This window comes from Vanellus vanellus, assembly GCF_965231255.1.
Source record: "Vanellus vanellus genome assembly, chromosome: 1".
In the NCBI taxonomy this organism is placed as follows: domain Eukaryota; kingdom Metazoa; phylum Chordata; class Aves; order Charadriiformes; family Charadriidae; genus Vanellus; species Vanellus vanellus.
This window is the reverse complement of record NC_138905.1, coordinates 146,832,203-146,853,837: the sequence shown is the minus strand read 5'-3', so window position 1 is coordinate 146,853,837 and position 21,635 is coordinate 146,832,203. Positions and strand designations below refer to the sequence as shown.

The following is a 21,635-nucleotide window of genomic DNA, read 5'->3' as shown; positions in this document are numbered from 1 at the left end:
ACCAACCCAACCCTGCAACTTTTAAATAGCTCAGGCCACAGAGAAAACATTTCATGCAATAATTTGTTGACAGATATCACAACCATCAGACAGGAAAATACCTGAGTGCTGGAGGGTCCCACTGCACGCCTTGGGACTTTGATGTCAAAACCACTTTTGGGGTCCTTCTCTCCCCTTAGAGCTGGGTCATTGAATGGCTCGTGACCTGCTTCCCAGTCGCAGACTGTCTTTCTGATGGCCTGCAAAACACTGAACACAATTCACACTACTTCAGACCAGTATGCATCCAAGTGCACTGGTAAGAACATTTTACATTTTTTTAGCACTCTTCCAAAAGCACAGAAACTTTGCAATGGCATTCGGGAGCTCGGGATAACTCAGAGCAACTGCATGATTTTGCTAACAACTCCAAGAATGACACATCCATGAAACAATTAGGCCACTCTGTTTATCAAAAAGGATAGTCCAGAGCCCTTCTCCTCTGTCAGAAGAAAGCTGACCTCTGAAACTGGTTCACCAGAGACAAAAGTCGCTTGTCAAGAATTAGCCTTTGGGATCCTTAGCAACGCATCAACCCATTTTGTTATCCTAAAACCACAAAAAACAGATTATTCAATCAAACTAATGCAGCTTATTAACCAAACTAAAAACAGACAATTCTGGCTTGAAATGAAAAGAAGCAGCAGAATTCCTGTTTCCAGCAGAACTCCAGAATTCAGCTGGAATTTGTATTAACAGCTTCATTCTTCTAACCCCAAATACTGAACTGGACTTCATATACTTGTCCGAAACACAGCCAGTCATACCCTGTTGTTTGCTGAACGATCAGCAAATGTCGCCTCCCAAATCTGAGCAGGTAAGAAAGTAACACTTCCCTATTTCATCTAAGTTCCTGGGACAAAAAGACTGTCCCTGCAAACTTGATAATTCAGAGTAATTTGTTTTTGTAATTTTTTTTTGGAGTAATTTTTAGCTTATGACTTTATTTTTGTGGCAGTCAGAGCATTTAGCAATAGCCTAATTAGCCGAAGACTTTAACCTCTAAAAGCTTTGCAATGAAATGCGGGAGTAAACAAATGGTAAACAAGTTAAGATTAAAAGCAAACAATTAGGGACAAAAAGATGAGGTCAGGAAATGCCACAAATCAGTGTGGGCAGATGGAGCACTTGGAAGAGAAGTGTAAGGCTAATAAGCCAAAAAACAGCAGAAGCTGAGGAAGAAGGCAGGATGCTAAGAGCGCAGAGATAAGACTATGGGGTGGGATGTAAACGTGAGACACAAGGAGAGGAAACACTGGAATCGTAAGGAAGGTGGACAATAACACCTTTCTTCAAAATAAAAATACTAGTCTTGCTTTCAATATTATAGTACTTATCTTTCCTTCAAATAAAAATAAACTACAAGGAACACAAGACTTCCTGCAGTAGTCCTAAAGGACTGAAGACAGCCTGGACTCTCAATCTCAACCATAAGCCATGTTGGCTGCCATTCATTTTTGACTTCAGATTTCTTCAGCTTCCAATATATATTCAACCAAGCTAACTTTGAGTACCAGATAGACTAGTACAGGAGTACAGACTCAAAGAGGCAAAATTTAACAGCTGTGTAATTCTGCAACAAATTTAGTAAGATTTGGGGGAAAGAATATAGCAGAAGATGAAAACAAGAATGCTACCTCTGAATGACATTTTTCTTCTTTTTAATGGCTTGTCTTAATGGCTCTCTAAGTGTGACCTGGGCAAAGTCCTGAAGAGCTGCATAAATGGTATGGCGAATGGCATGATTGAAAACACTCTCCATCCTTCCCATCAGCACCTGAAGACCTTTGATCATGGCAATCACCTGCAAAAAAAAATTGTGTATTTTTCTTATTTTGTTTCCATAGTTGATTAAAAAGCCCTTTTTTAAATATAGCAAATGAGAAAAGGGGAACTAAAAAGTTCAAAAAGATAAAGGATAGTTTTCCTGTGCTCCTCCTACATATTGAATGGAGGAAACATGCTCTGTCAGAGTCAACACAGTGCATGCTGTCTTTTTGCAGTGGGTATAGAAAATGCTTATAGAGAATGTTCTCCTTAGTATAGAATTAATCTTTGTAAAATCCCTGTAAAAAAAGATTTATCTTACCTCAACCAAAGCAAACTTCTCCTCACTAGTATAATTGTATCTTGTTGCTCTTTCATACTCTTCCGCATTGTCAGGACAATCCTTATTAGAATATTTGTCAGTTGGGTGTACCAGCTTCCACGAATACTGCAGTTCACACAGCAGAACAGGGAGAAAAAAGATGGGGGTAAAAAAAACAGGCCTGAGAAATCCAAAACATAGCTGGACACAAATAACATGCTTTAAGAAATACTCCAGTGTTTTCAAGACTATCTGAAAAATATTTCGTACTATTCTCAAAACCTGCATAAATTCTGAAACTACTATCTAGTGGAAATAACAATAATTTGCCTAAAAAAAATGTACTTGAAAGCCAGTGATCCTGTATTAGCTCAAAAAATGCAATACACACTCAGCAGATAATGCACTTCAGAGTAATTTTTACTCAGAAAATGCTAATGTAGGCAAAAGTTTCTTCTCCATTTCAAAGATGAGAAATACAGATACACCTCAGAGCATGACAAAAAAATCCATCACGCCCACACACAAAAAGAGGAGCTTCCAACTTGGGCAAATACTCACATATAACAATCAAAAGACAACTGGAAAACTACACAGTTTTGGGGGTATTTTTTTAATGTTTACTAGGCTTAAAGATGTGGAAGTAGCTGTATAATCTGTGACAACGTCATCTGCACAGCATGCATTTCTCTTAAATACTGCGTTTTCAGTCACTGGAAACAGCTCAAAATGTTTCTGATCAGTGTCAGGCTGATCTAATATCCATCAGGGTACATCTAGCAAAAAATCCTAGTCACATTGAAGTGCAATTTTCACACAGTTTGAGTTCAGTGAATAGTAAGGTCTGTTTGATATTATCTTTGCCATATATATATTACAGAGCAATATAAATTTGCTTACTATAATGGATTAATATTTTCACAGATTTACCTGCAGCAAATAAGAGCATCACACCCTGCAACCTAAGTGCTACAAAAAGGACACTGAGGAAATTATTAAACAAAGATGAAGCATTTTGGGAGCATTAAGATGATAGGGTTAAGCTGGACATCAAGCGTATCCTGAAACTTTTTATCTGAACACGATGCACGTAACAAGGTTCATGGATTCTGAGGGAATGCAGAAGACAGGTAAATAAGTAGGATACTCCAGATCAGAATAAATTCTCAGTAGGAAGACAGGGAGAAGGTGAACACAAACTTACACGAGATGTACTTAAGGGAATCCATACAAATCAGAAAGACAAAGAAAAGCAGTGATAATAGGCAAAAAAACCTGCTGTGGTCCTCAGAGAAAGTATGTTCTGGAACTGGGAGGATTAAAACAGAGCTAAGAAGGAGAGACCTTCTACAGAGATATAATATAATTTCTACAGAGATATAATAAAATAGATAGATTGTCACAGTGAAGAGAGAGCCTGAATGCAGCAATTTGCAATGACAGAAATAAAGGGAGCAAGTCTGGGAGTTGCAGAGGCCAGAAATAGATGGCAGCAACCTCTCTCAAGAAGGAGAAAAGGAGAACAAGATTTTCACCATAAAATACACTGTTGATTTAAATAGGATAATACAGGAAAAAGCATGACTCATCTACTGGCTTTTAAAAGAGGCAGTTAAAAATACAGAAGAGAAAGAAAACTGGGTCTCTAGCTGTGCCCACTGTGACCACACTCGATTCACACAGTACAAATGGCTTGATGCTCCTTCAGACATTAGAGGCAAAGGAGGAACAAGTCTGGTTTCTCTCATACAATACATCATCTGTTTCAACCTGTCCTAGAATATGCTTTGGTGCAGGTAAGACATGCAGGTTTTATCTAAGTGTCTGCAGGATAAAAAGGACTCCTGCATCCTCCTCTTCAATTTCTGCCTTAGGTAGTTTCTTATTGGAAAAAACACAATCACTCTTCTGACTGACATCTGTTTGTAAAATAAATTATTAAAATATAGATAAACAACTCTGTAGATTCTTTATTTCCCCTCCCTCGTCTCCTCTCAAATTTTCTTTTCCTCACATTTACTTTCCTTTTGACAAAAAGCCTAACATGAAGCCAATGGGAGCCTTTCCATTCATTTTTGTGTCTTTGGTTAAGACCTTACATGCTTCATTTTACTAAGTGACGATGTCTAAACATAGCCAAGTGAAGCTGTTCTATCACCTCCTGTGTGACTGCATGTTGGTATGGATATTTCTAACAGAATATAATTTTAAACAACATTTAGAGGAAAATAATGAAGTCTTAGTCTACAAAATGTATGTATCAAGAGAAACAAAAACATCTGATCAAGGCTCATAGGTGATCATGAGCCACAAGGATGATCCGAGGCCTAGAGCACCTCTCCTATGAGGAGAGGCTGAAAGAGCTGGGGTTGTTCAGCCTGGAAAAGAGAAGGCTCCAGGGAGATCTTATTGCGGCCTTCCAGTACCTAAAGGGGGCCTACAGGAGAGCTGGGAAAGGACTTTTTACAAGGGCATGTAGCAATACGAGGAGGGGGAATGGCTTTAAACTGGAAGAGGGCAGGTTCAGATTAAACATTAGGAAGAAGTTTTTCACTTTGAGGGTGGTAAGGCACTGGAACAGGTTGCCCAGAGAGGTTGTTGAGGCCCCATCCCTGGAGGTGTTCAAGGCCAGGCTGGACTTCATGTGCCTTCCTCTAAGGATGTGGTTTGGAGCAGGAGAAGAAAAGGAGTGAAGGAAGAGAGGAATTAAGGGAACAAAACACAACACATTTTTCATTCCATTGAAGCAAAGCCTGTGCAACCTCACAAAGCTGCCCCTTTTTCATTTGGTTTTATTCCCCAGATAACATACCACTTCCATGACATGTGCACTCCACTGGGAGAGAAGCTGCAGGCCTTGGAGAGAGAGATCAAAGAGCTTCCGATACTCTGCATCTGTTTTTTGAGCTTCCTGTCGACCAGACCCAGTCACCACCTAGAACATTATTAAACAACAACAAAATAAAACCCAAACTCACATCAGAACATGATGTACCCAGCATCCATAGCCAAATTTCTAAATAGATTTTTTTTAAGCATTAAAACAGCATCAGGTACCAACACCTGCATTAATATCAGCTTTTTCTTATAGAGACTTACATAGTTAAACTTCACAGATTTTGGTCAAGCGATGGAAACCACTGGTATCCCTAATCACCAAAATATTGCAAATGAATTCAAGACAATAATTATATACATTATGTATGTTATAGGTTATAAATATGTATACATGTGCATTATTTTTTCTTTTTTTTTTTCTTTAGCTAATCTCTTAACTTTTAGTTTCATTTAAACTGCTATGAGCACACATTTGGAGTAAGGTCTAGACAACCTATTCCAAAAGAGACATGCCGAAAGTTCTAGGATGTATATCCTAGATAGACAGACAGACAGATAGATAGATAAGAAGAATACTGCAGTTTGTATGATGTACCAGTATTACTTTAAATTTAAATAGCATAAATATCACGCATACACTAGGTACTAGCCCTGCAGCCAGCTTTTCTTGATTCGGGTGATCAAGCTTTGTCATTTACCTAGCCCAAGGTTTACCTGCTCTTCAGATAGTTAACAAAAACTGTTCATCAGTGACATGAAATTCGCATTAATAGATCTAATCCCACACACCTCACTGTTGCTGTAACGAGCCAGTTCTGATATGAAACGCATATGGTCTTCTCTGATTTGGATCATCTGCTCACATATATTGTATTGAGGACTGCTGCTAGAAGACGTGCATGTCCATCTGTTTCAGAGAGAAAAAAAAAAAAACCCACATAAATCAGTTTAGGCAATAAACAATACAACTGATACTGCAAAGAAAAAACCACAATGCATGACTTTTTTAAAAATCTTCCTTCTCCTCTATTTGAGGCCTTTCCTCTACTCACACCTCTACCTCTGACCCTGCACAATCCATTAGCGATGGACTGTCCTTCTGAGTTCAAACAGCACTTCTTCCAAGTCTTAAAAAAAAAAAAAAAAAACACAAAACTTTTTTCTTTTCTTTTCAGTATTTTTTTTAAAGGCTGCTGCTATGAAATACAACCCGGCATCTCTCTTCAGGAGCATACACTTAGGGACAGGACCAAAAAGTATTGAAAGGCAGGGCAGAAGTATAGGTATAGGCTGCAAGATGCATCTAGCTACCTTCAGATTGTTTTTCACCATTCTTGTTCAACTGTGAAGAGCCTACAGTATGCTCTCAAAAAAAGGCATTATTAAATACTATCAATGTGTTATCAACAGGGACGCAAGAGACATGCTACCAAGAATGTCATGTTAAGCAACCTCATATTTTTAGTAGCTCAGTAGGCTCGCTGCTGTTGATTTTCTCTTAGCAATTACATGCAGGTTATGTGTTTTTTCTGCAGGAATTAAAATGCGAAGCACTACATTCTAAATCCATGTAACTGCATGGAGGAAAGGTCTTGGAGGAGCACGGAAACGTTCACTAAAACAAAGCAATAACCATAAACCATGGAACCATTTATGTAAAAACTGGCCGCATTTTCCAGCCATTTTGCTGTGCTGCACACCTAGCCAAACAAAAAAAGAGGGGGGAGACAAGCTAAGTTGCTGCTCCATATACAATATACACATGCCTATTTACCCATGCACTACTACTGCTCACCTTGGTTAGCAAAATCCTTCATTTCTTTTAAAGAAAGTTTCATATTTAAAGGAAAAAATAAAAATGAAATTAGTGTAAGATAAGATTCATTTCCTCCAAACCAGGTGATAAGAAATGTCACAGAGCTCAGCAGCATAGAAACATCTTTAAACAACTTGTTTCTTTAGTTGTATCTATTACACAAAGTACGTTAATAGGAAATACCCCACCAAGAAGTAGACCAAAGTGAAAATCCGATTAAAGTAATTACAACAGACCCACAGACTAACGGATGATTATGGAAATATACTCCAAGGGTTTGACTTCCCCCAGCCCAGACGCTCCCTCTTTGTTTCCTTCTCCACCTTACCTGGATTTATTTTCCTCATAATGGGCACTAGTCTTAATGTATCTTGCAAGTTCAATCTGCATGTCACCAAAGAGTGGAACAACCTGCAACTGCTGTACACAGGAAATAAATCAGATTAGATAAATTATTAACATAAATTTTAGTGAAAGGAAACCATTATTTACCCTTATCATAGTCCAAAGTGATCTTCATTCTATTTAATTATATTTAAAAGGCAGGGGGAATTACCTTTAAAATCACATATTAAAATCAAATCTTAACCAACCTTAAAGAACTTGTCTATCTTGGCCAAATTTATCCTTTTCTTTGCATCCAGCTTATAGATGTTACTGACACTTCCATCCATCAGGTACAATCCAAAGCCCATGACCTGAAAAAGAAAAAAACCGAACCTCTCCGCAAAAGGGACCTCAGATGTAAAAACCTGCTGCAGTAAGACTGTTCTTCATATCATTAGAAAATAATGTAATATTTTAAAAACACAGTCCTGAAATACCCATCCTCCTTCAAACAGAATATATTTTCAAATACATACATTTCTGTATTATTTTTTTGTGACATGTGTATTAGTAGTTTTTACATTAACATTAGCCTGATCAGTTATCTTTAGAGCAGTGTAGAGGAAAGGGACCTGGGGGTCCTGGTGGACAGCAGGATGACCATGAGCCAGCACTGTGCCCTTGTGGCCAAGAAGGCCCATGGCATCCTGGGCTGTATTAGAAGGGGGGTGGTTAGCAGATCGAGAGAGGTCCTCCTTCCCCTCTACTCTGCCCTGGTGAGACCGCATCTGGAATATTGTGTCCAGTTCTGGGCCCCTCAGTTCAAGAAGGACAGAGAGCTGCTGGAGAGAGTCCAGCGTAGGGCAACTAAGATGATTAAGGGAGTGGAGCATCTCCCTTATGAGGAAAGACTGAGGGAGCTGGGTCTCTTTAGTTTGGAGAAGAGGAGACTGAGGGGTGATCTTATTAGCGTTTATAAATATATAAAGGGGGAATGTCATGAGGATGGAGCCAGGCTCTTCTCAGTAGCGACCAATGATAGGACAAGGGGTAATGGATTCAAGCTGGAACACAAGAGGTTCCACTTAAATTTGAGAAGAAACTTCTTCTCAGTGAGGGTGACAGAGCACTGGAACAGGCTGCCCAGGGAGGTTGTGGAGTCTCCTTCTCTGGAGACATTCAAAACTCGCCTGGACGCCTTCCTGTGCAACCTCATCTAGGTGTTCCTGCTCCGACAGGGGGATTGGACTAGATGATCTTTTGAGGTCCCTTCCAATCCCTAGCATACTGTGAAAAAAAGATGCTACTTGTTTGTATAAAGTTTTAGCACACACACACAAAAAAAAATCTCACTGAAACTAGAGTCTGACTATTTTTAGAGAGATTTTTTTTTACACTTCCATTTTATTAAAATTCTGATTGCGCAAACTGATGTGTAACAGAATTTTAGATCTACTATCTCTGAACTGTTGCTTTTTATGGCTTTCAGCATATCTCTGCATTATGCATACAAGAGCTCAGAAGCATTGAAAAAAAATCTAATTACATTTTGTCCACGTTATTAATTAACAAAAAATTATAATTCAGTATTTACAATAGCAGGAGCTGATCATTAGCCACTTAATGCGTTCTAAGCACACACTGAACAAAAGGCCTGAATACGAAAGACACATTGAACATCCCTCCAGACAGAACACAAACGTTCAAGAGTTCGTGTATTGCTTCAGGATGCTTCCATTTAGTCCTAATAAACAGAGCTCTTCAGAAGTTAAACACTGAAGTGACTCAAAATATTTGTCATGAGGTAAATTTTCAATTCTTACTCTATATCTTTTCTTCCACTGCAAGACATTCAGCTGATAAAACAAACCACGCTTCATATTGCCCAGCACCCTCTTATTACATTACTATATTCCAGCTAACTAAACTTATCTACTTACTAACCCTAATCCCTGAAAGCTTCACCTCCAAAAGCTTTTTATACAAACTTGCTACATATCTAAAAATAAAACATAGTAGTTTCTTTCTGTTGTCATACTTCACAGAAACACAATTCTATACAACCGTTTTCCTAGCAAGGCTGCAGTTCAATTCAGTCAACTTTAATTTATGAAAAACAAAAATGGATTAGAAACTTTCTAAATAGTTTTAGCGTGCCATATAATAAAAACACAATGGAGAGGGGGAAAAAAAAAAAAAAACCAAACAAACAACAAAAAGGAATAATTTGAGTTATTTGGTTAATCTGGTTCATTTTTTAAAAAAAGGCAAAACAAAACCCCAGGAATTCAGACATTTGTGTCCTGCCTGAACAATTCTTTATAAATTTTGTACTAGAAAGAAACTTACTTTCAAAAGCATGTGTTTCTCACTGGGCGTTAGGTACATTTTGTTCTCATAGTAGTCCACACACAAATTTACAATATCTGCAAGGAGTTCTTCATAGCCAACGATCACCTCCAACTGCTGCTGTAAAGACTGGGAAAAAAAGAAGAAAAGGATATTAGTCAACTAATTATACACCCTGGGGAACAACGCTTATTACCGAACTGGAAGAGGTTTATTTTAATAGTTTTGTAAAGTATTGGGTATTTTGCAAAAAGCCAATTAAAGCTTACTTGTGTTATCTTGTTGTGGTTGGCAAGGAACATGGAGAGGTTCTGGGATTCTTGAATGGACTGAGGATCTGCCATTTTCCGCAGGAACTGAGCAGCTCTTTGAAAACAGAAGAAAAAACGGTATTTCCCTTCAGCAGGACTGCTTGTAACCAAATCTGTCCCCTCTCAATAGAAACACACTCATCCCCTAATCTACCAGAAGAACTGTAAGCTGTCAGCACATCTCTGCCTGTATAATGGTGTATCATTGCTCACACAGGACTGTCCACCTCAGTGCATGTCCCACCTCCCAAGTCCCGAATCAAGCAGAAAGAGAGCTAGGTAGACACAGCCAATACTTTTTTTGCCACAACTTTATAAAAGTGAGTTATCCAAACACAGGCTATGGACTCGAAAAATCTGTGTCAAGAGCCTGTTTCATAAAAAATAAAGGGAAGATTTAGGAAAACAGCTGAAAAGAAAGGTGAAAATTCACTATAAGAGAGATATGGAGATATGGATTCAATTGATCCCAAATTCCCCACTGCACCGTAGTTGTAAGACTCAGTCTAACCCAATCCAAAAAACATTGGGTATATCCCTCAACTGATGGGGGCAACAGTGGCTCTATGGACCCAAGTCATGCAACAACCCAGGAAAAGTCAGCCTTTCAGAAAACAGTTTGTCCTCCAGAAGCACGCCTCCAAAGAAAAAAAAAAAAAAAAGACACAAACCAAGTAAGTTTAAGAGGTTTCCAGGCACAACAACAACTACAAATGGCAACTACTGGCAGAGGTAGAAATTAAATCTCATGTAAGTGGAAGCAGCACAGATAAAATTGGCTAGTCATTGCCTGAGTGGTTTTCTTTATGAGAGACCACGGATGCTGCAGCTGGCACTAAGACTGCCTTCCTCTGCTGCACGGACCACCATGTTGAACAAAAGATATCCGATACCATCTAGCCACTCAAGCACAAAACTTGGCCACTGATATCCCACCCTCCTCCCCTCTCTGCTACACCTGCAGTCACAACGACCTTGAACAGCAAAGATTAAATATGTTAAGAACAAGTGTAACAACTCTCAGCTACAAATGTCAAAAGTGGATGCCAAAAACAGGATAGGGTAGGATAAGACAGGACAGGAATGGCACAAGCAACCAGAAAGTCAGTTTCTTTTCAAACTTAAAAAGAAAAGCTGTATTGAGCAAAGTATATTCATTACATTTAGTGTACACCAAGACAGAAGTATTTGATCACTTGGCATTCAAAGGCAGAAGAACCTTTTGCTGCTGAAAGAACAGCATAAAGAAAATAGGTTTACTCAACTGCCTAACTGCAGCCAATGCGTCGCTAGTTTCAAGGTAATCTGTCCCACGCGTCAAGGGAATACTTTTGAAAAGAAAGCTGTCAGAAAAAGAGCAACTGCTGCCATCTCGTGGGAGGTCTGTATCCTGGCAGCAGAAACCCGGGTCCTGTTGTTGCTCGCCACTTACCGCTTGTAGGCTGAATGGTCGTTCTTCACGCTGCACTTCATATTTTTCAACTCATCCAACACTGCAAACATGTTGATGAATTTGCCCAGTGTGATCAGATATGCTTCAGACACAAAGTCCTTCCTCCTCTCCGCGTGGCACAAGCGTCTCACCTCCCCACAAAATCGTTCAATCGCATTTCTCTAATGGGAAAAAAAGAGAAGAAACAGGGACTAAAAGCCATGACGTTTCTGGGAAAAAGGCTTCATCATGTAACTGGAGCTGGTCCAATAAAAAGCAGAAAAACATTTAAAGCATGCAAGGCTAACAAGGCATCAGAACAGACTTTCCACCTCTGTGTACTTGCTGTGTGCTGCAAGTGTCACCAGTGATTTTTGCCACAGAGCTTGCCTGGCACAAGGGGCTAGGTTCTTCTTTGCAGATTAAAGTCATAAAAGTTTAAAACCCCTTTGAAACAAGTGATTTCATCTTCTTCAGTGAGAAAGTGTATATGCATTAAAATGAAGATTACAGGTATATTCTCTTAAAATACCCCACAGCATGCTGATTAATAGCAGTACATGCCAACTCGCAAAATCATCCTGCCACATGTTTATTTGAGGGCTTATTTCTGAGCACACACCAGGGCCATTTGTGATGAAGATTACAAGTACAAAAGAGACAGCAACTTCGAATGTAAAGAGGAATCTGTTCTGAGTTTAGAGCACTAATCTCCTTGAACAAAAGGAGATTGTTTGTAGTCAGTGAGATCCGCCAGTTGGGGAAGACGACAGGAAATATTACATTTCATTCAGTCTCCTCTTCCTGTGTGCTCCAGGGCTCCCGGGCCCTAGCTGCTCTGGCTCCCAGCGAATAATGCCTGGAAACATCCTCAGTCCATTGAACCAAATGGCAAGCTGCCAGCACGGGAGGAGAAAGCATGACAGACTGCTATTCTCCAGCGCCCGTGTAGCTCGGGTGGCTGGCAGGTCACAACAACTGAGTGAGATTGCCTCAACTACAAATTACCATAGCAAAGTTGCACCTGCTGCTCTGGTGTCCAGACTTGTGGATTCCTCACTCCCCCAATGAACGGTTTCTGTGCTGAGCTGCTTTTATGTATACATGTGAAACATTGTATTTCTATTTCCTTTCTTCCTAAAGTGCCAGAACTGTCCCCACATGCTACATAGGGACCATATGCAATTACCTCTGATTTTATGCTGAAAGTCTTAATGGAGATCGCCTGAAGTCTTTAAGATAGGCATTAGAAGTTCTGCCCTTCTGTGAGAAAATATAGGGGTTTTTTTTCGAAGTATAATAACTACGTTCAGTATCTGAGCACACAATATCAAGCATACAAAATAGGAATATAAAAATACAAGCCTACTGACAAATTTTGCTTCCATCCTGTTTACCTGAAAATACATAAAATTCATCAGTTTTGTGACTTCTGGCTCCAGAACTTCCACAGTTTTCTCATAAATTTCTACTCTGTTAGGCTGCTCGTTGCACTTCACCTGAGGACAATTAAAGAGATTGTTACACTTGGAACTCTTCCTGATAAAGCCTCAGAAACTAAGACCCTCAACAACAACTTGACAAAATATATTATCATCCTAAACAGACAAACCAAATTGCCCATATTGGTAATTTTATGCTAATTGTCTAAGATTAACTGTGTGTGTTAAAAAAAATTCTAAGATTTTTCTCTCTATTACCTCACAGCAAATAATTTAGTTTTCAAACACCTGTGTATGGTTAGAACAATACTCTTCCACCTTATTAAGCCACTTGCTGAAAGTCATGCACTAAAATAGGGTCAAACCCGGAAATTAAAACAGATTACCTGATTTCCACTCTAAATATTTAAACCACAGGATAAGCCTTCCGTGCATTACAGTACAAAAATAATTGCATTATAAACTCCTTATAAAGCAGGCAGGTGTCAGCTCATGGTTATAATTTTGTTCAGTTTTATGATGCATCTTAATATTCTTCCCACCCCTGTATACATTCCCAGACACTTGAGGCTGCCTGTGGACTTCTCACCTATTCACAGGGTTTTAATTTGCATACAGATCAATAAAACACTGCATAGCTCTTACACTCAAAAAATTATTACCTAGGATGTCTAGAAACTTAAATGTTTAACCTGAATTGTAACTATTGCATGCTATGCCACCTGTTAAACCTGTTACGAACATCAGTATTAAGTTGGGGGATCCATTCTCTTGAATGAAATTGATTAAATTTTTACCTCAAACAGATATGACAATCAAATAATTTCCTTCTAGAGCATGTTACCTGTATACAACTCTTCAACCAATCAGTAAGATTAACACAAAACCCATGAGGTATTGCTATAGCTCCCTTATTAAAAAAAAGGGTCAAAAAAGGGTCAAAGTAGACAACATTTCATTTCATAGCTCCTTGATAAAGCTATATCCATGCAACTCCACCAAAACAAAACAGAAGTTCACATGATGCATGGCAGTTTAATTTTCATCCTTTACCTGAGGAATGGCTCTTGAGCAGCTTCTCCATGTGTATAACATGACTGCATATTCCTGACCCTCTTCTAGCATTTCATTCTGTAAGAAAGACACTCAGCATAATTAGGCATTGTAACACAGAAGAGTTAAAGCCACTTGTCTTCCATCATTCCAAAACTTTGTCCTAACAAACCTATTTCTCTTATCAGAATGTATATGTACAAACAAAAATATACTGCAAACTGAATGATATAGCATATTGTATGTATGTAAAATAATATTACCATAATTCATAGGCTCAGGTGGCATATTACATGTATTAGAGCTGACCAGCTACTGACATCCAGCTTGGCTATAACCCAACAGCTAAAAAAAAAAAGCTATTTATTCTCAGTCATCTGTTTAGCACCCAATCTAATTCTGAGAGAATTCACATCATCACCTTCATACCACGTAAGCCAACAAACACCTACCAGATCATTAATCAAGAACTGCAACTATTATGCCTACCTAATGACAAAAATTATTACCTCCCCAGATCAGTTTGGGTTTTGTATTGTTCTTTCTTCCCAAAACCAAAGACACTGTGATCTAGAAATAAAAATGCTAATCTGAAGGAGGAGCAGGTGGTGGTGGGGGTGGTTGTTTTTATTTTTAAACTCAAGTACAGCAGGTGAATGGCCAAGGATGAAAGAGTCAGCATGTGCAGAGCAAAATCCTTTTTTACTTGTCAAAGGAGAAGGCCTATATATCCAAACAATCAAAACAGGCTAAGGAGTTGCCAGGTAATTTTAAGAGTAGGTTGGTATAAATTTATATAACTTTCAGTAGCAAGTAATCGAGTGCTTAACCTGCCCATTCGACTGCTTGTGAATTGGCTTCTAGAATTACAAGACATATTATTCCGTATTTTCCAAGATTACCATGAAATTACAAGTTCAGTACAGACCAACGTTTGCAGCCTGCAACTTCTTTTGTATTCCAAAATAGCACCACCATCAGAGATTGATGGAGTTACTAGTATGAAGTCTTATCTTACATTGTGGAACTGTTAAAAACCACAGAACACCTTACACAAAACCATGCCAATAAATCACTAACATACACACTCCACAGTGAGGAAGCCAACAAAACCCCTCCAACACCACTAAACTAATAGAGAAGCAGAGGAAATTTGGGAGGATGGAATGTAATTTTTCACTCAGGTTACAGCAGCTAGCTGTCAATACAACCAACTCACCTCAGAATACTGGAAAAATACACAATGAAAGCAAGAAACTTTTGAGCAACACTGGTCGATCAAGAAGAAAGCCCATTTTAAAATTATCACGAAGTACATGTATGAAAAAAAGAAAAGCCACACGCTTTTTCATCTTGCTGCCTCCTGGAAGTGTTGTAGATAACCTTGTTTCTGGTTTTCTGTGACCACGATTCTTATAATGAAATGCAAGAAGACATGTTCCTCTCCTCTTACGCCAAGTTAACACAAAAGTATGTATCTGAACATCTACTTACCATGCTAGAATGGACTGTAGCTTGCTCAATGTATCTTGCAATGCCAGTGACAAATGCATTTCTGTCTTCAAAATTAGTGTTGAAGTTTGGCTGCAGAGAAAGTAAAATGTAGAGTTTAATCCTTGGTAGGGAAAAGAATTGTGATATATATTGCAAATATAAACACACTTTGGGTTTTTTTTGGTTTCTTTTTTAAAAGCATACACTCTTTTTCTTAACAGCAATGGGAAATGGAAAAAATCTGCAATGACAACACACCTGGTAAAGCAGAGATGATGGTGGGGGTTCAATACATGGTTGTTGATCTGGCAATGGTAATTCTTCCAAGAGATCCACATTGGACAAGGCATCCTCCAGTGTTACTTGAGCAGTCATTTTGCACCTGGTTAAAAAATACATATATCCATATAGATATGTACACACACATACATGTAACTTTTTATATGTTACTATACACACAGAAAACAAATGAGTAATATGAAGAGCAAGGAACAACTTACGTTGTGGGAAATGTGCAGTTTCTCTTCAACCATAACAGAAGGGAAACAGTCAAACTGAAACCCAGTTGGTTTTAGTATACAAGTTTAAAAACAGACTTTTAGGACTAACATCCTCCTCCTTACTTTTATGAGTTGAGAAATGTTTCTCTTCCTCCATGGCTGAACACCAGAATCACGGAATCACGGAGTTTTCAGAGTTGGAAGGGACCTCTAGACATCATCTAGTCCAACTCCCCTGCTAAAGCAGGATTGCCTAGAGCACATTACTCAGGACTGCATCCAGGCGGGTCTTGAAAATCTCCAGAGAAGGGGACTCCACAACCTCCCTGGGCAGCCTGTTCCAGTGCTCTGTCACCTGAACCGTAAAGAAGTGTTTCCGTGTATTTGAATGGAACTTCCTATGTTCTGCCCATTACCCCTCTTCCTGTTACTGGGAACCATTGAAAAGAGCCTGGCTCCATCCTCCTTCAACCCACCCTTTAGATACTGGTATGCCATAATAAAGTCTCCCCTCAGCCTTCTCTTCTCCAGGCTAAAGAGTCCCAGCTCTCTCAGCCTTTCCTCATAAGGCAGATGCTCCAAGCCCTTAATCATCTTAGTTGCCCTTCGCTGGACTCACTCCAGTAGTTCCCTGTCCCTCTTGAACTGGGGAGCCCAAAACTGGGCATAGTATTCCAGTTGTGGCCTCACCAGTGCAGAGTAGAGGGGGAGAATGATCTCCTTTGATCTACTGGTCACACTCTTCCCTATGCAGCCCAGGATTCCATTGGCCTTTTTGGCAACAAGGGCACATTGCTGGGTCATGGATAATTTACTGTCTACCACAACCCCCAGATCCTTCTCCTCAGAGCTACTTCCCAGCAGGTCCGCCCCTAACCTATACTGGTTACATTCTTCCTGCCCAGGTGCAGGACCTTGCACTTGCTTTTGTTGAATCTCATTAGGTTCTTCTCTGCCCAGAAATATATAAAAAACAGAAGAAAGGATGACCTCTAATGCAGTTAAAAAAGGAAGACTACTATGTAACCTTCACTGGTTAAACTAGAAGAAAATTTATTCTGTGGTCTGCTTCAGTTACAATAAACACAGAAAAATCCTGTAACAAGCACAGGTATAAAACTTTCCAGTAAGGATTCAGTTTTGAGCCCATGAGTCTTCAAACCCTTACTTACAGATACTACTACCAGCCCATCTTCAGGAGACCTGGCTGTCAAAAGGCGTGAGCAGTCTCCAGTGTTTCATGTTCTAGCACATTCAGATCCACTTTGAGTATATAGTGATAAGAGGCACAAAACCCCTCAGGGTCATGGCAAAGGTCAAAGAAAGCTTATACCCTCCCCGCCCTCAGTGAGCAAGCCTGGCAAACTGGTAACAACGGACAAGGAGAAGGCTGAGGTACTCAACAACATTTTTGCCTCAGTCTTCACTGGCAATCTCTCTCCCCACACCTCTCAAGTGGATGGACCGCAAGGCAGGGACTGGGGGAGCAAAGTCCCTCCCACTGTAAGAGAAGATCAGGTTTGTGACCACCTGAGGAAACTGAACATACAGAAGTCTATGGGACCTGATGAGATGCATCCCAGAGTCCTGAGGGAATGGGCTGATGTAGTTGCCAAGCCACTCTCCGTGATATTTGAAAAGCCATGGCAGTCAGGTGAAGTATCCAGTGACTGGAAAAAAGGAAACATCGCACCCATTTTTAAAAAGGGTAGAAGGGAGGGCCCTGGGAATTACTGACCAGTCAGCCTCACCTCTGTGCCTGAGAAGATCATGGAACAGATCCTCCTAGAAGCTATGCTAAGGCACATGGAGGACAGGGAAATGATTTGAGAAAGCCAGCATGGCTTCACCAAGGGCAAGTCCTCCCTGACCAACCTAGTGACCTTCTATGACGGACTCACTACATCAGTGGACAAGGGAAGAGCTATGGATGTTGTCTATCTGGATTTCTGTAAGGCCTTTGACATGGTCCCCCATAACATCCTTCTCTCTAAATTGGAGAGATACTGATTTGATGGGTGGACTGTTCGGTGGATAAGAAATTGGTTGGATGATCACATCCAGAAGGTAGTGGTCAACAGCTCATTGTCCAGATGGAGATCAGTGACAAGTGGTGTCCCTCAGGGGTCTGTACTGGGACCAGTACTGTTCAATACCTTCATCAGTGACATAGACAGTGGAATCTCTTACCTAATTATGGTTTCCTGGGGAAAGCCCCACAGAAACAGCTGCTTTACCACCAAGGAAAGGCTCAGCTGACAAAAAAAAAAAAAAAAAAAAAAAACCACAAAGCAAAGGGAAGAAAGCAGCCAGAAGTGATTACCTATCTACCTTCAGAGACCAACCCTGTGTCCCAAGCCATTGCTGTAAAGCTAACATACCACGTACAGAGAGAGCTCAACAACAACTTTAAACAACCACCATCAGAAAGGTCCAGAGACCTTTTGCTTCCTGAAACTCCAGCCCAAACCTTGCTTCAAGCCTCAGCATATGAGGGTTTGTTTTTTTTTAATAAATAAATAAACGCCCATATTGTGCAATTTGCGATCCCTGCCAAAAACCAAGGAAGGACTGGACTGACAGGAGTGCTGGCTGGTAGACCTGTGCTGGGACACTTGCCCAACACCTGCCTACACCCAGCTCAAACTCCTTCACAAGAACCACAGTTATTCTCAAATGAGAGAGCAGCATAAACCACAGCATCCTCCCTTCAACAAATAGACAAATGCCAAAAAAATTCTACATCTGGGCAAAAGTCCTGTGAGGAGGTCAGACACTCAACACTTTTACCCTAGAGGAAATGGAAGAGAGTTGCCAAGAAGTCAGAGCATTTCAAATAAACGGTATTTTAATTTTTGGTCTGAGTATCTACAGATCAAGCTTTAGCTAAGAAAGAAAATAACACAGCACGTTACTTAAGTTAGTTTAACTGAGAGGCTCCTTCCAATGTGAAACTTCTCCTCCTCTTAGCCTCTATATCAAAGCAGAAACACCTGGCTGGGTGGCTGCTGTGGGACATGCCAGCAGTGGGACTGATGAGCCCATAGCCCTCTCCCCCACTGCACCGCCAGCACAACAGTGGCGTGCTACAAAAAACTGCTCCACCCATGCTCCAAAAACTATAGTGAAAATTGGCTGCCTATTCTATACCACAAATTACTGCACCCATCCACATAAAGGGGTGCTGTCAATGAGTGCAAGGAAAGTATTAACACCTTCTCCCCAATCCACACATTCTTCCTTCTCCTCCTAAAACACCATCCAACAATGACTCAGGTCCCTGCTGCAGGAGACAGCCAGGCATTCACAAAAGCCAGGCTCCTCACTCAAGTCTCCTCAGCACTAGAAGCAAATATTCTGAAGATATGGCCCTTAATCCCCATATGTGCTATTTCAGAAAGCACACTTACATGCTTTTGGCCTCAATATTTACTTGCACAGGAGTGCAATCCTCCAGCATCAGCTTTCTATGTTCAGACTATCAGATATTAGACTATCTGCGTATTTTTTAAAATACTTGGAAAAGAATTTAAAAATAGAAACCAAAGCATAAGCAAAATCAAAATCCCATCTCACTTACACTGCCATCTGTTTAATAACACAAGTCTGGGAAACCCCCCAGCTAAGAAACAAAAGGTCCCTGCTGCCCTCTGGGTCGTGAAAAGAAATACAGGAAGGTGCATTTCTCCAAGCCCTTCGGCATGATTTCCCAAAGACATATCAGCATTTTTCAAACCAGGAAAATGTAAGCAATTGGGCACAGACTGTTACAAAAGCCTTCTTGTTTTAAGGTCGCTTGCTGACAGCTCCACTTTGTAATTTTGCTAAAGGTATCCACATACCTGGTATTTCGTTGGCCAAATTCAATGCTCCTGTTCTCCAGCTTTTTTACTCTCGTACCTAGCAAGACATGAAAGAGGAAGCAGCTCCTTCCTGCCCAGCTTTGACATGTTTGCAAGCATTGCAAGGGCATGATTCACCCTTCCCCTCTGCCCCCCCACCCCCCCAGAAGCGACCAGTGGAGGTTTGACAATGGCAGCGGCAGGGGGACAGCCGGAGCTCGGTCACACTTATGTCATGTTAGCTGGGAGACAACGTCCCACAGCCAGGTGACACCACCGCACAGTCCTTGCCGCATCCTTGACTGATGTGGAAGCCCGGGGACCAGGACAAAAAAGATTTCCTTAAAGTTTCCTTGAAGTCCCCTTTCTTTTCTGCTGTTGTTGATAATAAAACCAGCTCCAAAAGACAAGGGCTGTTTCTAATGTACAACGATGGAGGGCTGGCAAAACCAAATTTTTTTCCCCCTAAGCCTCAGAAAAATTAATTTAAGAAAACTAAAATTCCCAAGACACAAAATTAGATAGTTTTGCCTCCTTAAGAGTTCACTATGAGTTCTTACAGGTGAAATTACTGAGCAGGAGAGCCAATACTTTAACAGACTCCTTTTTTGGCAGACAACATAAGAAACTTCAACAGACCTACTTAAAAATTTCAGAAGCCGCAGTCTGATTAGGAGTTTAGCTAAATGACAACAGATTAAAATGCTGTCGTCATACTGATAATTATAGTTATACTAGTAAATTTAGCCAAGATGTGAGAATTACTTTCTTACTGAATTCCTACAATGTTGTGTTTTCAGCTTTGACCTACCTGAGATTTTCCAGGATGGATTTTCTCAGGTAGATGATGTGTAAGAATTATTTCCAAAATAACACTCTTTTTATTTTTGTTATCTTTGTATCAGGAACCATCGTTACACCAGTAAAGTCAAAATGTACTCCAAGAACATGTTTTCTTGGACATACACAACTTAATTAAAAAACATTCATTATCTGACATTCTCTCTCCAGCAGAGAGAATCACATATGCCAGCATGTTTTGCTAAATTTTCGTGTTTGATGAGCACACCCAGCTTTCTAAGCAGGAGACAGCGGCGTCTGTGCTGATTTCACAGCTCTCTTTTCTGGATTTCAAAGCAAGAAAATCCCTGTCTCCTGCACAGACAATCTTCAGCCTTATAGTGCCAAGTCCCACCATGTCCAAGGATCAGAGGTATCAATCACAGGGTTTTTAGGGAAACTTTGAGTATGTTAGTGCAAGGCCCCTGGCTAGCTTAAATTAAGATATTCTCCTTTTTCTTCAGTTCTGAAGGAGATGAGCACTGGCTGGGCGTGACTTGCTCAGAAGAGATTGTGCTGCAGAGAAGCTTACTGAGCCACCTCCATCACATTTTTTCCACAAGAGAAACAAAACAAACCTTGAAGTCCCTTTAGCATTGTTTACATTTTGATTTAACTTCAGAGCTAGCTTATTATTGAAATACATTCAGACAAAAGATTTGTCAGTCTTCTTTAAAAGTCATAATTCTGTACTGTTTTTCACAGCCATGGAACTGCATGGTACACAGTACTCTCCTCACAACATCACTATTGGTATTTAGAGGAGAGAAGCGTCAATCCTAATGGAGACATTTTCACATCTCCACCCTTACAGAATAATGTTGAAGTACCTTGCAAAAGGTCTATATTCTAATTCCAAGCATATCAGAAATCACCCAACACACATCTCTCAACCTTGCTCTTTTAGGCCTCCTGAGGCTTCAGACTATTTGGAAAAAAAAATACGAACAGGAGCAAATTATGGCAAAAAGTCTTCTGGACAAAAAAAAATAGAAGAGTGAACAGAAGAAATATTAAAAAAATAGAAGGTAAGGACTGAGAAAACAGACAGTAAAGAACATAAACTTCAGAATCACTGTGGGAGAGATGACTGCTGTAACACTATTCAGCTCTCAAAGTTAAAAAAATTCCTCCAAATTCTAGAGAGTTAAGTAGTTATAAAAAAGCTTTGAGTTTTTAAGATTTCTTCCAGTGACAGAGTTAAGCGGGTCATTATTTATCAAAGAGAAGATCAAAAGACAACTCAGGCACTCAGTCTATAAA

The 21,635-nt window shown here is 40.0% G+C and overlaps 1 protein-coding gene across 1 annotated transcript in view; it reads right to left on the bottom strand.

Annotated features, from left to right (window-relative positions):
* Positions 1-21,635, bottom strand: part of CYFIP1 (cytoplasmic FMR1 interacting protein 1) — an 83,999-nt gene that overhangs the window by 48,754 nt on the left and 13,610 nt on the right. The window contains exons 2-15 of the mRNA XM_082495499.1: positions 15,449-15,572; positions 15,191-15,280; positions 13,697-13,774; positions 12,599-12,700; positions 11,202-11,383; positions 9,728-9,824; positions 9,459-9,587; positions 7,376-7,480; positions 7,111-7,202; positions 5,756-5,873; positions 4,941-5,063; positions 2,129-2,254; positions 1,677-1,843; positions 102-249 (exon numbers count right to left, since the gene is read on the bottom strand). Of these exons, the coding sequence (XP_082351625.1) occupies positions 102-249; positions 1,677-1,843; positions 2,129-2,254; positions 4,941-5,063; positions 5,756-5,873; positions 7,111-7,202; positions 7,376-7,480; positions 9,459-9,587; positions 9,728-9,824; positions 11,202-11,383; positions 12,599-12,700; positions 13,697-13,774; positions 15,191-15,280; positions 15,449-15,565 (1,674 nt within the window). The 5' untranslated portion in view covers positions 15,566-15,572. The remainder of the gene's footprint in view (positions 1-101; positions 250-1,676; positions 1,844-2,128; positions 2,255-4,940; positions 5,064-5,755; positions 5,874-7,110; positions 7,203-7,375; positions 7,481-9,458; positions 9,588-9,727; positions 9,825-11,201; positions 11,384-12,598; positions 12,701-13,696; positions 13,775-15,190; positions 15,281-15,448; positions 15,573-21,635) is intronic.